We start from the raw sequence: 15810 nt of genomic DNA on the forward strand, positions 1-15810 counted from the left end.
ACTGGGAGCGGTGCGCCACGTACCCGCACGGCTCCCAGCAGCGAGCAGGCGCGTGTGCCCGCACCTCACAGCGAGCCCCTCCCCACCAATCCACCAGCGACGCGCGGCTGGGGCCGAGCCCGCTCCTGGAGCCCTTCAGCACCGGGCCAGCGGACCCGCTGCGGGGTGGCGGCGGAAGGCCCAGCTAGGAGCCAGCCCGGGGAAGCAGAAGCCCCGCGCGGAGCGACCATCCGCCTCGCGGCGGGGGAAGCCAGCGGGCTCGTGCTGGGCGCCGGCCTCGCGCTCGGGGCTCCCCGGAGCAGCCCCCAGCAGGGGCAGCCCGCGCGCGGGTGGGGATGGGCAGGGGCAGGGCCCGGGCCGGCTGCCTGGCAGCCGAGGCGTGGGGACGCCAGGCTCCGCTCCCGCTGCGGCTCCTCTGGCCTGTCGCCCCGCCCCGCCCCGCCCCGCCCCGCGGGGGGAAGCCGGCTGCCGCGCCTGATTGGGCGGCTCCCCGCGCAGGCGCCGGGGCAGGGAAGCCGGGCCGGGGGCTTTGCCAGGGAAACGGGAGTGTTTACAGCCGCCTGCCCGGAGCGGCCCCGCCGCCGCCGCCGCCGCCATGCCCGTGCGCTTCAAGGTGAGGGCGGCCGCCCGCCAGGCCTTCCCGGGCCCTGGCTTAGTCTCCGGCCTGTCCCCCGCGCCGTCCGGCCGGGCACCGGCGCTGTGCGAACCAAGCAGGCACGGAGCGGGTGATGAGCTGCGTGGAGTGGGGTCAGGGCCGGTCGGTCCTGGTCCTGTGTGGGCACTGGGCTGGCCGGGGATGGTGCAGGACCCGTGTGGGCACGGGGCTGCCAGGGTATGGGAGGATTGTACAGGACCTGTGTGGACTCTGGGCCGGCACAGGATGGGGGGATGTTACAAGACCTGTGCGGGCACGGGGCTGGCACAGGCAGGGGCGATGGTACGGGACCTGTGCGGACACAGGGCTGGCATGGGATGGGGGGATGGTACAGGACCTGTCTGGGCACTAGGCTGGCACGGCATTGGGGAGGATGGTGCAGGACCTGTGTGGGCACTAGGCTGGCACGGGATGGTGCAGGACCTGTGTGGGCACTGGGCCGGCACAGGAAATGGGGGATGTTACAAGACCTGTGCGGGCACGGGGCTGGCACAGGCAGGGGCGATGGTATGGGACCTGTGCGGGCACAGGGCTGGCAGGGGATAAGGGGATGGTGCAGGACCTGTGTGGACGCTAGGCTGGCATGGGATGGCGGGATGGTACAGGACCTGTGTGGGCACTAGGCTGGCACGGGATGGGGGGATGGTACAGGATAGGCGGATGGTGCAGGATCTGTGTGGGCACTGCACTGGCATAGAATCGTTTGTGTGGGCACTGGGGTACTGAGGTAGAGTACAGGAGGAGGGTTGTGTGTTGGTACAGGTACAGTGTGGCACCAGGCTAGCACAAGATGGGGGTGGCATGTGGGTGCTCATCCAGTAGCAGGTCTCTTAACTGAGACGAACTAAGGGGATGTGGCATCTCACTCTTATTTATGTAGTACAAGAGATGTACGAGGTGTTCAGCAGAATATGTAGAAAAATAAGGTTCTTGCTCCAAAGAAGATTGATTCAGACAAATATGATCCAAGGAATAAATTTGAGATGAACTGGATCCATAGTATTTATTTTTAAAAATGTAGTTAAAACTTAAAATAGTATGCACATTCTAGATGGTATCCTTGACATGTGAAATGACTTTGTATTTGCACTGTTTCTGACATTGCTGTCAGAAAACAGAACAAAAACTTTTTGCTTACTTTGATCAAGATTGTTTTAGAAGCAGAGGTACCTACCTGCTTATCTGACCGATTATGCTTTACAATGTGCCTGTGGATATTTAAGTGCTGGGAGATCTGTTGTTGGGAGGTAGGTGGAAAAATGGCACTACTCACAGTGTATGTCCATTTGCTGTAGGGATTGAGTGAATATAAGAGGAACTTCAAATGGAAAAAGTCAGATCTGTCAGAGTTTTGTAACCCTTCACGAGAGCAAAAATCCTCAAGGGCTGGACTTCGGTCTGATCAACTAGGTAAGCTATTAGAAATAACTGCCATAACTCATACATCATCTTTGCACAGAGCCCAAGTTTTGCAGAGAGTGAACTAGTTTACATTTTTATCTAAAGTGAGAAATGTACATGTCATTCAATGGTGTATGTCCAGCTCTAAACATAGGCACAGAGTTAGCACGAGATGGGTTGTATTGCAGGGGTACAGGGTGGAGGTAATAAAGCAAATTAGTTACAGTAAAATAATTAGGCACTATTACTCTTTGCATGAAACAAGACAGAGGCAGGAATGGGAAGAGATGACAAAAGAGGCCACACATTAAGTGGAAGGCAAAAGATGAGTAGGAGAAGTTTGAACTAGTGAATAGGCATAAGCGATTAATGAAGGGATATAGATATGAAATAATCTGCAGAGTGTACATATTAGAGTAAGATTGGTTGCCTTGTTTGAGCTTGACATTTAAGCATTATAAGAGTCATCTACTGGTAGTAAAATTGGTTGTCAGTGTAAGCATCAGGCAATTTGGTAGCTTTGTCAAGACAAGTAATTATCCTATCTTCCATCTCACCACCTTCTGCTCTAAGTGCGAGGTAGTGTCTTTGACCTTGCCTTTTCTAACAATCATATAGCAATGTGTATGGTATTATTAAAAATATTCCCAAAACAGAACACTTGTTCCCCTGCCAAAAGAATGAGAATAAACACCTGACAGGTTGCAGTCATGTTGATTAATGCACTACTGGAAGTTTCTGAGACTTCCATACTATGGTGATGAGAGTAGTATAAGAACATGCATAGTATAGAATAGAGGTGAGTTACAATGAGATTTCATGAAATGTGAATTATTAGGCACCTGGGACTCAATTCTGTGAGATGCTGAGTGCCTTGACTATCAAGACCCAAGAGCTCAATTCTTCATGGAACTAGGGTTTTGTGGGAGGTGCTGAGCACATTCAGCTCCAAAGTGAGGGCACTGTGCTCAGCCCTGTGCACAATCAGGGTTTGGATAGTTCATCATGCCCTTCTCCCTGGCCTGGATCTTTTTTTAAAAATTGAGCTGTAAGTAATCTCAGTTTAGGTTTTTTAAAAAAGATAACTTCAAGAAAGATCAAATCACAGGATAGGAAAATATCTACTTTAGGAAAACAGAAAGCTTTTTTTTTCTCTTGAGCTAAAAATAAAATTACAATCCTTGTTAGCATGGAGAGTTAATTTAACAGTATCATGGCAGTTCTCTAACAAAAGTGCCATTGTTGTACAAGTCCCAACATTTGCACTTGCATTTTCTTATTAAGGAAACTGCACATTTCTACCCATTGTTTTCATAGGAATACTACATTTTAAGTACCATTTGTGTCTTAAACTAGTACTTGCATTTTAACAATTTATAATCAACAAGTTGTATCCATGTTACTGGATTTTATTTAGTCAAATTATTTCCAAAATGAATATCTTAAAAATTGCAGTGATGCTTTTGAAATTGCTTTTCCATTCCTTTTGCTTCAGTCTGTTGCACAAGATGGAGTTTAATGTAACTTTGAATGAATTCAGCAGTGTTGATTTTTAAGTTAAACAGCTCCCCACACCCTTTTTGGAAAGTCCTCAGATGGAGTTTTGCAGGTGGCATTTAAAAATCACCTGGCCATCAGAGTCTTCTGTGTGTGTGTGTGTCTCAGGACACAAAATAAGAGTTTGGAACTGTGTTATCTGTGCTGGTTCTCTCTGGTCTCTCAAACCAACATGGTCTTCAAGTGGTCAGTGACAGCAAGACTTTCAAAGCAATTCCAAGAAAGCTACAAGCATTCCCTTTTATTTGAATCCAGTATTACTAACACCAAACATTCAAAAATCATGTCTTAGACCCAAAGTCACAGAAATGGCTAAAATCTCAATTAAAAAATTGGGTAATTTTTATTGCCTTCTGATTTGAGCCTTTGTAAACTGTCACATTTTCAAGCTTTTTTCCATAACCGTGTGGGCTAGAAACTTTAAACTAAGATTCTCATCTACTCACATGCCTCTGGGAGCTAGGGATTTAAGCTAAACATCAGATATCAAGACTCAAAATCATGTGGGTTGGCAAAAAAGCCATCTGTTTTCATAGCTTTTGTTGTGCTTAGGTTATGTCTCCCCCAGACCTTTGCTTCCATTTTATATGCCCACCTCTTTGTCTGATCACATTTAATCACACACATCCTTGGAACACTACTCACAGACACAGATTGGTGTCTCCACTGACTGATAATGTTTGGCTCACTTTTGGCTCTTTTCTGTTGAAATGCATACTTAATAGTTTCTCTTAACAGATTGTGGCAATTTAAGAATTACTCATAACACTTATCCAAACAAACAGATAGGTCAGCTTGAGTGCTGAAAATTTAATTCTGTCATATTCCGAGTGTTCCTCCAAATGTTACATTACTACTTTTGGCATTTATATGCTTTGTAGCCCAAACATTCTATGCATCTGACATTTAATATGCTACCTTCTGCCTGAAAGACAGTATATTCTCTTTCCAGCTGTACCCTAGTTCCTCACAGATTAGTTTATATACTCTGCAACTATTCATCTCAGCCAAATAGAGTCCTTTGTTAGTTGTTTAACACTCTCCAGCAGGATTCTGTTGTCACACTTTATTTAACTACTATATGTTTAACCACCCATTTCCCTCTTAAAATGATTAATTTTGTTCTCCTTATCTTACATAAATCAGCTATTTTTTAATTGTTTAAAATCATCTCAGATAATCAGTGTCTCTTTTTTGTGTAAATAGGGAAAGATGTTTCCTAAGCTTTAAAAATATTGTGTAATGTATTAAAGATAATAAGTTATTTTAAAGGCTACTCTCGAAGATTTTTTTTTTTTTTTTGAAAGAAGAAATCTGTGCAGGTGTCTGTGCAGAATGTTATTATGCATATGGTGACAGGTTACTGCTCTCCAGTGACTGTAAGGTTAAAACCTATTCAGCAATGCACCTATGCAACATACATAAGTAGTTTAGGAAGTTCCATGCCATGCTTGGCCAGTGCAGATTGATGATTTGATAATTTTAGCCAAATTAATCTTTGTAGTGGCTGCGGGTTAAATTTCTGCCCTCAGCTATTCTCACTGACTCCCATTGATTACACTGGAAGTTGCAAAAGAGGCTTGTACGACTTGATCTTGTGAGGTTTCAGAGTAACAGCTGTGTTAGTCTGTATTCGCAAAAAGAAAAGGAGTACTTGTGGCACCTTAGAGACTAACCAATTTATTTGAGCGTAAGCTTTCGTGAGCTACAGCTCACTTCATCGGATGTATACTGTGGAAAGCACAGAAGATCTTTTTATACACACAAACCATGAAAAAATGGGTGTTTACCACTACAAAAGGTTTTCTCTCCCCCCACCCCACTCTCCTGCTGGTAATAGCTAATCTAAAGTGATCACTCTCCTTACAATGTGTATGATAATCAAGGTGGGCCATTTCCAGCACAAATCCAGGGTTTAACAAGAACGTCGGGGGGGAGGGGTAGGAAAAAACAAGGGGAAATAGGTTACCTTGCATAATGACTTAGCCACTCCCAGTCTCTATTCAAGCCTAAGTTAATTGTATCCAATTTGCAAATGAATTCCAATTCAACAGTCTCTCGCTGGAGTCTGGATTTGAAGTTTTTCTCTTGTAATATCGCAACTTTCATGTCTGTAATCATGTGACCAGAGAGATTGAAGTGTTCTCCGACTATTTATGAATGTTATCATTCTTGACATCTGATTTGTGTCCATTTATTCTTTTACGTAGAGACTGTCCAGTTTGACCAATGTACATGGCAGAGGGGCATTGCTGGCACATGATGGCATATATCACATTGGTGGATGTGCAGGTGAACGAGCCTCTGATAGTGTGGCTGATATTATTGGGCCCTGTGATGGTGTCCCCTGAACAGATATGTGGGCACGGTTGGCAACGGGCTTTATTGCAAGGATAGGTTCTTGGGTTAGTGGTTCTGTTGTGTGGTATGTGGTTGCTTTTGAGTATTTGCTTCAGGTTGGGGGGCTGTCTGTAGGCAAGGACTGGCCTGTCTCCCAAGATTTGAGAGAGTGTTGGGTCATCCTTCAGGATAGGTTGTAGATCCTTAATAATGCTTTGGAGGGGTTTTAGTTGGGGGCTGAAGGTGATGGCTAGTGGCGTTCTGTTATTGTCTTTGTTAGGCCTGTCCTGTAGTAGGTGACTTCTGGGAACTCTTCTGGCTCTATCAATCTGTTTCTTCACTTCCGCAGGTGGGTATTGTAGTTGTAAGAATGCTTGATAGAGATCTTGTAGGTGTTTGTCTCTGTTGCTATTACCAACAGGAGAGTGGGTTTGTGGGGGGTGGGGAGAAAACCTGGATTTGTGCTGGAAATGGCCCACCTTGATTATCATACACATTGTAAGGAGAGTGATCACTTTAGATAAGCTATTACCAGCAGGAGAGTGGGGTGGGGGGAGAGAAAACCTTTTGTAGTGGTAAACACCCATGTCAAGATTCCTCCCCCACTCTGAACTCTAGGGTACAGATGTGGGGACCTGCATGAAAACCTCCTAAGCTTACTTTTACCAGCTTAGGTTAAAACTTCCCTAAGGTACAAATTAATTTTATCCTTTGTCCTTGGAATATCCACTGCCACCACCAAACTCTAACTGGGTTTACTGGGAAACGTAGTTTGGACACATCTTTTCCCCCAAAATCCTCCCAAACCTTGCATCCCACTTCCTGGGAAAGGTTTGGTAAAAATCCTCACGAATTTGCATGGTGACCACAGACCCAAACCCTTGGATCTGAGAACAATGAAAAAGCATTCAGTTTTCTTACAAGAAGACTTTTAAAAGCAATAGAAGTAAATAGAGGTAAAGGAATCACCCCTATAAAATCAGGATAGTAGATACCTTACAGGGTAATTAGATTCAAAACATAGAAAATCCCTCTAGGCAAAACCTTAAGTTACAAAAAAGACACACAGACAGAAATAGTCATTCTATTCAGCACAATTCTTTTCTCAGCCATTTAAAGAAATCATAATCTAACACATACCTAGCTAGATTACTTACTAAAAGTTCTAAGACTCCATTCCTGGTCTGTCCCTGGCAAAAGCAGCATATAGACAGACACACAGACCCTTTGTTTTTCTCCCTCCTCCCAGCTTTTGAAAGTATCTTGTCTCCTCATTGGTCATTTTGGTCAGCTTCTTAATCCTTTATAGGTGAGAGGATTTTTCCTCTGGCCAGGAGGGATTTTAAAGGGGTTTACCCTTCCCTTTATATTTATGACAACCCATTTTTTCATGGTTTGTGTGTATAAAAAGATCTTCTGTACTTTCCACAGTATGCATCCGATGAAGTAAGCTGTAGCTCACGAAAGCTTATGCTCAAATAAATTGGTTAGTCTCTAAGGTGCCACAAGTACTCCTTTTCTTTTTGCGAATACAGACTAACACAGCTGTTACTCTGAAACCTCACAAGATCACAAGTACTCCTTTTCTTTTTGATCTTGTGACAGGCTAAGCACCCACATCTCCCACTGACTCAGCTGGGAATTAAAGGCACTCAGCATGTATGTAAGAGCTCAACATTTCACAGGCCCATAGTTTGTAAACTGTCTTTGCTCAAAGATCTACAAAATTTATTAAAAATCAATCCAGTATTATATATTCAGATTCTCATCCCAGTATGTTAACATTCTGATCTTGTGTTCCAGTGTCTTTAAATCCTAATAGACTTATTTTATTGTGCTCAAGCTTAATGCATATTTTGCAGGAATCACAAGAGAGCCAAACTTCATTTCCAAGAGAAGGGTGCCTTACTTCAACCCACAGATTTCAAAGTCCTTTGATTGGAGAGGGGACAGCGATTTGGAGGGATATTTGGACGACGCACCAGAATTCGAAGGCACTGGGCCTGCAGAGTCACACACAGATAACCACGATAATGATAGAAATCTGGAAAACATTGAAACACCTGAAGCACCCAGGCTTCCTAAAAAAATTCGGTCTCACTCTGCAGATTCTAGGATTGAATCAGCCATCACCCTTGCAGAAAACAGTAGGAAGAAGTTGCCACCCGCAACTCCAGTGAACCAGAAAGCAGTATTTGTATCTCCAAAAAAGCACTTAGAAAAAATGGATAATGGGGTAGGGATCATTAGAAAAACTTTTCCCTTTCTTATAGTCTATGGTTGAAGTTAATAATGTGACTATTACAGTATATTAAATACAGTTAAGCAAGCTTTCATGCTTAAAACTTTCTTCTTTTTCTTATAACTTTGTCTCTATGCAACTCTGTATTTTGATGTTAATCTATGTTAAGACCCCATTATGTTGGAAGAGCTGTTTGTTAGGACCAGATTCTGATTCCACTTAAGTCCATGGGAGTTTTACCATTTACTTCAAGTGAACTAGAATTTAGCCCATGATTTGTAGTCTTCCAAGATATTGTCGAGAATGAGATAGCGTATCTTTCATTCAGTTAGTTGGCCTGATCTAAGGATGTGGATTATAACAGCTTAGTTAAAAGAAAATTGCAGCAACAGAAAGTAGAGGAGAACAATAAGTGGAGATTTTTCTGATTCATTGACAGTTTCACAGAGTCCTGCAAAAGAAATCGGGCATGAATATTTCACCTTCAAATAGTTTCCCCAGAAATTCTGAATATCAAAGGCAGTTTTTATGGAAAACCCCCCCAAAAAACTCTCCAATGCTTGCAGCTGACCAGGTAATTTTAAAGAATCTGAAAAGTAAATATATAATTTAGTTTATCAGTCAATAAAGTCATTTAATTACAATACTTTCCTTATATTTTGTTATGGTAGATTGGTATGTTATTTACAGTGCCACTTTTGTTTTATAATATATAAAAGCCCATTAATTCACATATGATCCCTTATAAAAGGATCTGATCCTGCCTCCCCCTATGCAAGCAAAACTCTCATTGCAATTTTATGTACTTCAGTGGGAATTTTGCTTGTGTAGAGTCTGCAGGATCAGTTCAATAATAGGTAGGTGTTGTAATATCACATTGTTTAAATTATGAAAGACTTCACAGAGCGCTCCTTTTCATTGAGATTTTATTACTAATCCGTACGATGCTCTCCTAATTGGTGCTCATTAAAACAGCTGTTCCATTGCAAAGAACAGGAAGTCTGAAGCTGTAAGGTTTTTTTCTTTTGAAGTTTACTCCAAAAACATACAGTGTAAGGGCCCTGATCCTGCAAATGTTTACACATGTGTTTAAATTTACTACTGTTTACTACAAATTTGAGATCAGTGGGACTACTCAGAATAGTAAAGTTATACACATGTAAAGTGTTAGCAGTATCAGGATTTAAGATTGAAATTTTTATCATGAGATTCTAGTGTTATTAACAGAGTATTGTATCTTGACTTTCTGACTTATATCTGTAAACAACCTGATGAAAAGTACATCTGAATATTACAGTAATAGAGATACCTGATCCTTAAACAGGTGTATTAAGAATGCCCAAATTATCTTGACCTCAAGATAATTGTTCTAATCCAAGCCCATATAGCAAAGTTGAGGAAAATTTATCTCTATGGCATATGGCGTGTCCTTTAAGTTTCAATAATCTGTGGGAAGATCAGGTCTGACCAGTTGTAGAATTTGCTTGACTATTACATCTTCGTTTATAACACAGAATTAATTGCAGAAAAAGGAATGGATCAAATTACTGTGCAATAAGAGCCTTATTTTAAACCATGAAAGAGTCCATCAGTACTTACTGACAGGCTGTAATGTAGGTTTTATCGTATATTGTTTCAAAAATCTATGATCCTGAAAACCAATCTAAAGGTGAATTGCAAAGATTTGCCAACTACCTTCGTCCCCAACTGAAGAAAATATGCTCTTTTAGAAAAAATAAAATAAAGTCACAAATAAGGAAAAGTAGTTGGGTCTAGACTTAGAAAGGTCTCTGAATTACATTCATGCAAAGGAATAAACTGAAAAATAATTTCTGAAATTAAGTAATTTCCCCATTTAGCCTATAAATCTAATAGGTAACTTTTCCTCATGCAGTATTTGTTCACCCTTTGCTTCTCTGTGTGCATACTGGAGGAATCACTAAGGTAACTAATTTTGAAAATTTGACTTTAAGGTTAGGAAATTAACTTCTTTTGTTTTTTAAATTCAAAGGTTATTCACAATACAAGTAAATCCATTCCCCCATTTAAGTCTCCCACAATTATCCCTGAAACTGAATATGAGAGAAGTTTCAAAGTTTCTCCTCCAGTGATGGGACCAAAACTGAAGTGTGATTTGGAAGAGAGAGAATTTCCTGTATGTGCACCAGTAAATATCTCCCCTGAAAGAAAGGTATTCATATACATCTTTGAATGGTATTTCAGTAGTCTGTTTATAGTGTTTTTTTCTGTTAAGTTTTATAATTATTACATTTGACATTGCAGTCCATTGGGAATGGTTCTGCTCTAAAAAAGGACTCTAAAAATAACATTGTGAGGCTCCCTGGATTTATCTCTGTGATTTCTGTGTGAAGTGTGCTCAGTTTCCAAAATAAAAGATTTTTCTTTTTGCTAACTGCCAACCCAAATCCTTAGCTTGGCTCTGAGATTCTTTCCTTTCTGTGTACTGCTGCTAGCAATATGGATTCTACCAGGCAAGTTATGCCCTGCTTGGCACCTGTGCAGTCTCTTGATGACCAACAAGGAGTAGAATTCAGTGAACTTTCTATTGAGTGTGTTGGTTCTCCAAGTCTAACAGGAGTAAAAAGCAATATTTTTTTGTAATCACAAAACTCCAAAGCTATGCATTTGAACATGTACAAGGAACAAATCCAGTCTGTGTAAAGGTACCAATTTTACAGTCAATTTTCAGACTATAGTTACACTTAAAGAAAAAATGGGTGCAGGGATTGTAACTTTTATTCAACTCACTTTTTAAGTTGATAGCACACCATGTAGTATAGACAGATTCCAGTGTCTAGTTCAAACGTTAGGATGTCTTTTGTAAAGCCCAGACAGCAGTCAACTACCTTTTAGGTCTTGCATACACTAAATTATTTTTGCAAAGATTTCTTAACCATTGCTATTGCCAGTTCAGCTGCACTACCACCAGTGCACTTGAAGTTTAGAGAAGGTGTGGGTTGTTGGTGCAGGTTTGGCACCAATTCATCTTGAGTTGGTTTAGAATACACTATGGTAAGAACACTGGTAGTGACGGGCTTTTTTTCCTGATAGCAGAGCTGAACTAATTATACCAGTAGTAGAAAATGTTTAGAAAAAATATCTGTGTAGACACAGCCTTCAGGGAACATGACAATAGTCTTTTTATTAAATTCAGATCCACTGGAATAATGGTATTCTGTCTGGCTGAGAGTTCCAAACTACGTAAAATCTAACCTACTTTGCACAGTCGTAGGATAAACAAGATTTTTCTAGTATGCTGCTCACTGTTTTACCCATTTTAAAGCCCTACAGAGTAGGCTATGCATCCTTCAGTAATGAGGTCTGGATGGGACTCTGTTCAGTCCATCATATCTGTTTCTTGATAAACTAGCTTTTGCCCTCTGTTTTGCTTCTCTAGCAAGTATGAAGAAAGTCTGAAAAGTTTGGGGTTTGGTTTAAGTTTTCTGCTTATTTTTAAACATTGGAAATACAGGTTATAGTGTACCCTGGAAGAGAACAGGAGAAGTAAGTAAAATTATAACGTTACAAGAGAAGAGACAGTTGAGCAAATGAAGGAGTAAGGAATTTTTAGTTACGCTGTCGGAAACATTTTTTTATATATATTTATCTTCAGTGATGAATATATATTTTGGAGAACAGTATGTTTCTAAAGGTTCATCACACCCGCCCCTTCAGTTCAGTGTGCTCTTGCAATATATATCTGAGGGCCTCCAGCAAAACCAGATAGCCACATGTGACAAAGCTGAGATTTAAGGTAAAAAACAAGCAGGAAAAATGAAAAATTTGAACAGGGGAAAAACCCTCAAACCTTTTGTAAATCACAACGCAGCAAAAAAGAGCGCAAGCCAAGTTTTCTAAAAAATCCTAAAATTCTTCTCACGTCACTTTTAGGGGCTTTCTCACAAAATAACAGAAGAAATACAAAAATTCCCCCTACTTTAGTGCAACATTAAAGATGTACCATATTTTTTAAATTTCAGAAATACAAAGATAAGATTTATATAGCAGTATTAACTTAGCCACCTTGCATAGGTGTAGTGCTGTTTTATTCCTGTGGTTTCTTATTAAATGTGTAGTTTTATGTTAAATGTATTCCATAAAGTATATAGGACGTATGATGTGGCTGAGTGAATGTTGCAGTAGGAACCTGAATATTGGCATTTCCAGGCTTTGAGATTTTTTCAAAACAAGCAAGCTTAACATTGCTGTCTTGTAGAGATTACATTAAATATGTGTATGAGAGCTTGTCTACATGTGTGTTAGTGCGCAACATACTGGCCATGTAGACCCTGCTGGCGTACACTAAAAGTTCCCTAGTGTGCACTGAATAGCTGGCTAGCCAACAGTACTGCAGAAAAGGATTGGGGGTTATAGTGGATCATAAACTGAATATAAGCCAACAACGGGATGCAGTTGCAAAAAAGGCTAATATAATTCTGGGATGTATTAACAAGAGTGTCATATGTAAAACACAGGAGGTAAATGTTCCACTTTATTGAGCATTGGTGAGGCCTCAACTGGAGACTGTGTCCAGTTTTGGGCTCCACGCTTTAAGAATGGTGGGGACAAATTGGAGATAGTTCAGAGGGAAGCAATAAAAATGATAAAAGGTTTAGAAAACCTGACCTGTGAAGAAAGGTTAAAAAAACTGGACATGTTTAGTCTTGAGAAAAGGAGGCTGGGAGAGACCTCAGAACAGTCATCAGATATATTAAGGGGTGTTATAAAAAGGACTATGATCATTTGTTCTCCATGTCCGCTGAAGGTAGGACACGATGTAAAGGGCTTAATTTGCAGCAATGGATATGCAGATTAGATATTAGGAAAAACTTTCTACCTATAAGGGTATTTAAGTTCTGAAATAGACTTCCCAGGAAGGTTGTGGAATTTGCATCATAGGAGGTTTTAAAAAACAGATTGGTCAAGCACCTGTCAGGGATGGCCTTGGGATACTTGGTTCTGCCTCAGTGCAAGGTACTGGACTTGATAACTTCTTGAGGTCCCTTCCAGCCCTATATTTCTATGATTCTATCATTTAAAATGTTAAAAAAAAAAAAAAAAGGCTAGTGTGACATAGAATTTGCATTTACAGAGTTTGTTTAGTTTGTTAGCTAATATGGTATTTCTAAAATTATCTTTGCCTTAGAATAAAAGGAAAGAAACATTCCTAAAGCCAGCGGGAGATTCACCAAAACAAGGGAAATCAGAAACAGAACAGAAACCACCCAAACAAAAAAATAAACAACATATTACTCAAAAGCCCCGCTCTTTACATACAAGTCTTAGGTATGTATGTATAGAAAAACTGAACTTAGGTATTCAGCACCCTAATATTGTGAGGTGTGGTGGGCATTCATCATTTTGACATTGGAATCAAGTGCATTACCTTAGCATATCTGTCTAACACCTCTTGTCCACATACCTCTTTTTTTTTCAACTTCATACTAGCATTGTGATTGTGCTTGCTGTGGATAAACCAAAACACTGCTTCATCCTTCACCAGCTCACGCTGGACCAGTGTAGTGCTGGAAACAAAAGCAGGAGTTCGGTTAGTTCTCCCAGTCCAGTCCCCTATTGCTGCTGTTTATCTTTCAGTGACTGCTTTGAAAATGTAGACTGCTAACTCAGTCACCTGTCAAGCTGCTCACTTACTGGTTGCATGCTGGCCTTGAGGTACTTGGTTGTTCTCTGCTCTGCCCAGTTCCCGCCATGCCTCATCACAGGAAGGCACACAAGATTAACATGAAAACTTTCCTGAGCCATAGAGTCACCTGAAAAACATGGAGAAAACTGAGTTAGTCAGATGATGCTATGGGTATTGCATATACCTTCTGCCTCTCAGCATTACTTACATTGCCAGGATTGCCTTGGCAGTCCATACACTTTTTAATTTTTTTTTAAAGCAGCAGCTCCTATGCTTCTAAGATCTGAAAAAGAGAAAGAGAAAACCCCAGAAAATGGACATTAATCAGAAACGTACAATCCACCCCACCACCTTCATTCTCTAGTAAATCCATGTGCCTCCCTATTGTGCTCCTTCACCCACTTGTTTTCTTTAAGGTTTTACTGGGATGGGGTGGCTCTGTGTCTTCTGTCTAAGCCTGGGCCACTCCTGTCTCTGGACCTTGGAAGATAAGTTTGTTTTGCTACAAACCAAGAAAAAACACAAAGGCAACAGATGCAATTTATTTATGGAAAAATAAATGAAAATAAAATGAGATTAGGCTCCTTAACTCTTTGGTTGTCAGTGTTTTGGCCTTCAGGCTCAGAGTCAGTTTGGCAGTGGCTTTTGAGGGAAGGGTGGTGATCCTCTGCCATGGTATCTGCTTTCTGTAAGACTGTAGCCGCTGCCCTTCATGATTCTACAGTGGCTATTTGTGCAGGACAGAAGCATTCAAAGCAGTTACTAGAGCAAATCCAAATTGTGAACACATGCAAACACACAACACTTATCTTTTGATAGAAAGAAACTGCATCTGATATGTGTCAATGCTTTGCAATATATACTCCTGAAACAGAATGACTAGTGTGGATGTGCTGCAGTGTTGCTTCTTGAGCTGGTTCAGTCACACTGTCATTAGTAGAACATATGAGACCAAGTTGTGTCAGTTTCAGGGAAGGGAAAACAGGACTCTGGTCAAAAGTTAGGAGAGATGTCAACTGAATTTTTCCTACATATTAATATATACTGGGTTAATTTTACTTTTTAACTTTTGCCTTTTATAGTCTGTATTCCTGAAGAGGTGTTGGACAAAAGGGTTATTTCACGTTTATGCTGAAAATGAAGTTAGTTGTATTTTGGGCCAAGATTAAAAGAGGATGATTGAACTGCTCAGCAATTTTTTAGGTAGACAGAGCTAATTTCAGTATATGTTTATATGTTTGTATATTTCACATGAGGGGAAATGTGTGAAGACTAATTAATTTTAGTAAGTGCTGAGCACTATTGAAAATCACAGTACTTCTTTAGGTGCCTAAATATGCCTAACTTGAGGCACACATTTTTCAAAGTTTTGGCTTTGGAATTCATCTTTAATTGTCATGCAGCTTTTACTGTGCAAGAGCACTTATAATTATATTTATGTAATTATGAAATTTGTTTTTAAACAGTCTCCTAGATGATAAACAAAAAAAATAAAATTTTACTGTCTCCCCCCCTCCCCCCTTAATGTTCTAGGAAGGTGAACACTGAATATAGATCAAAATTTTTGTCCCCAGCTCAATATTTATACAAAGATGGAGCTTGGTCACGTATCAGGAGAAACATACCAGATCAAGTGAGTATCCATATAAAATTTTCTAAGCATTCTTTTAGGGCCCCAGTGAGCAAGGTGCTGAGGGTCCTCATCTCCCATTGAGGAAATTCAGGATTCACCCCCTTTGTAGGGGGCCCAACCCCAAGGTACTCCATTCTATCAAATCCTTGCAATATCTTTATGTGGTCCATGGGGCAGACATTGTGACTCCACAGTGGGATTTCTGTGCCTAGGACATGCTGAGAAGGTAGGGTCCAACTAGTTATGATCAAACCAGAGTGGAAATGTAATTGAGATGGTCTGTGGGAAAGGCCTCTCATTCTGAGTGTTTGCAGAGT

General features: G+C 41.0%; 1 protein-coding gene across 7 annotated transcripts in view; it reads left to right on the forward strand.

Annotated features, from left to right (window-relative positions):
* The first annotated feature begins 516 nt into the window (after nucleotides 1–516).
* The window catches only part of SAXO6 (stabilizer of axonemal microtubules 6), a 34395-nt gene continuing 19101 nt past the window's right edge, over nucleotides 517–15810 (forward strand). For 2 of the 7 annotated variants that reach the window (XM_073327839.2, XM_073327842.2), the window contains exons 1-7: nucleotides 517–613; nucleotides 1951–2065; nucleotides 7816–8189; nucleotides 8635–8769; nucleotides 10207–10386; nucleotides 13363–13502; nucleotides 15394–15493. In XM_073327839.2, coding sequence (XP_073183940.1) covers nucleotides 596–613; nucleotides 1951–2065; nucleotides 7816–8189; nucleotides 8635–8769; nucleotides 10207–10386; nucleotides 13363–13502; nucleotides 15394–15493 — 1062 coding nt within the window. In that variant the 5' untranslated portion in view covers nucleotides 517–595. Of the gene's footprint in view, nucleotides 614–790; nucleotides 833–862; nucleotides 938–1036; nucleotides 1163–1950; nucleotides 2066–7815; nucleotides 8190–8634; nucleotides 8770–10206; nucleotides 10387–13362; nucleotides 13503–15393; nucleotides 15494–15810 lie in introns of those variants that run through there. The other 5 variants (XM_078851126.1, XM_078851127.1, XM_073327838.1 and 2 more) reach the window with 4 other exon arrangements.

This window comes from Lepidochelys kempii, chromosome 1, assembly GCF_965140285.1.
Source record: "Lepidochelys kempii isolate rLepKem1 chromosome 1, rLepKem1.hap1, whole genome shotgun sequence".
Classification (NCBI taxonomy): Eukaryota; Metazoa; Chordata; order Testudines; family Cheloniidae; genus Lepidochelys; species Lepidochelys kempii.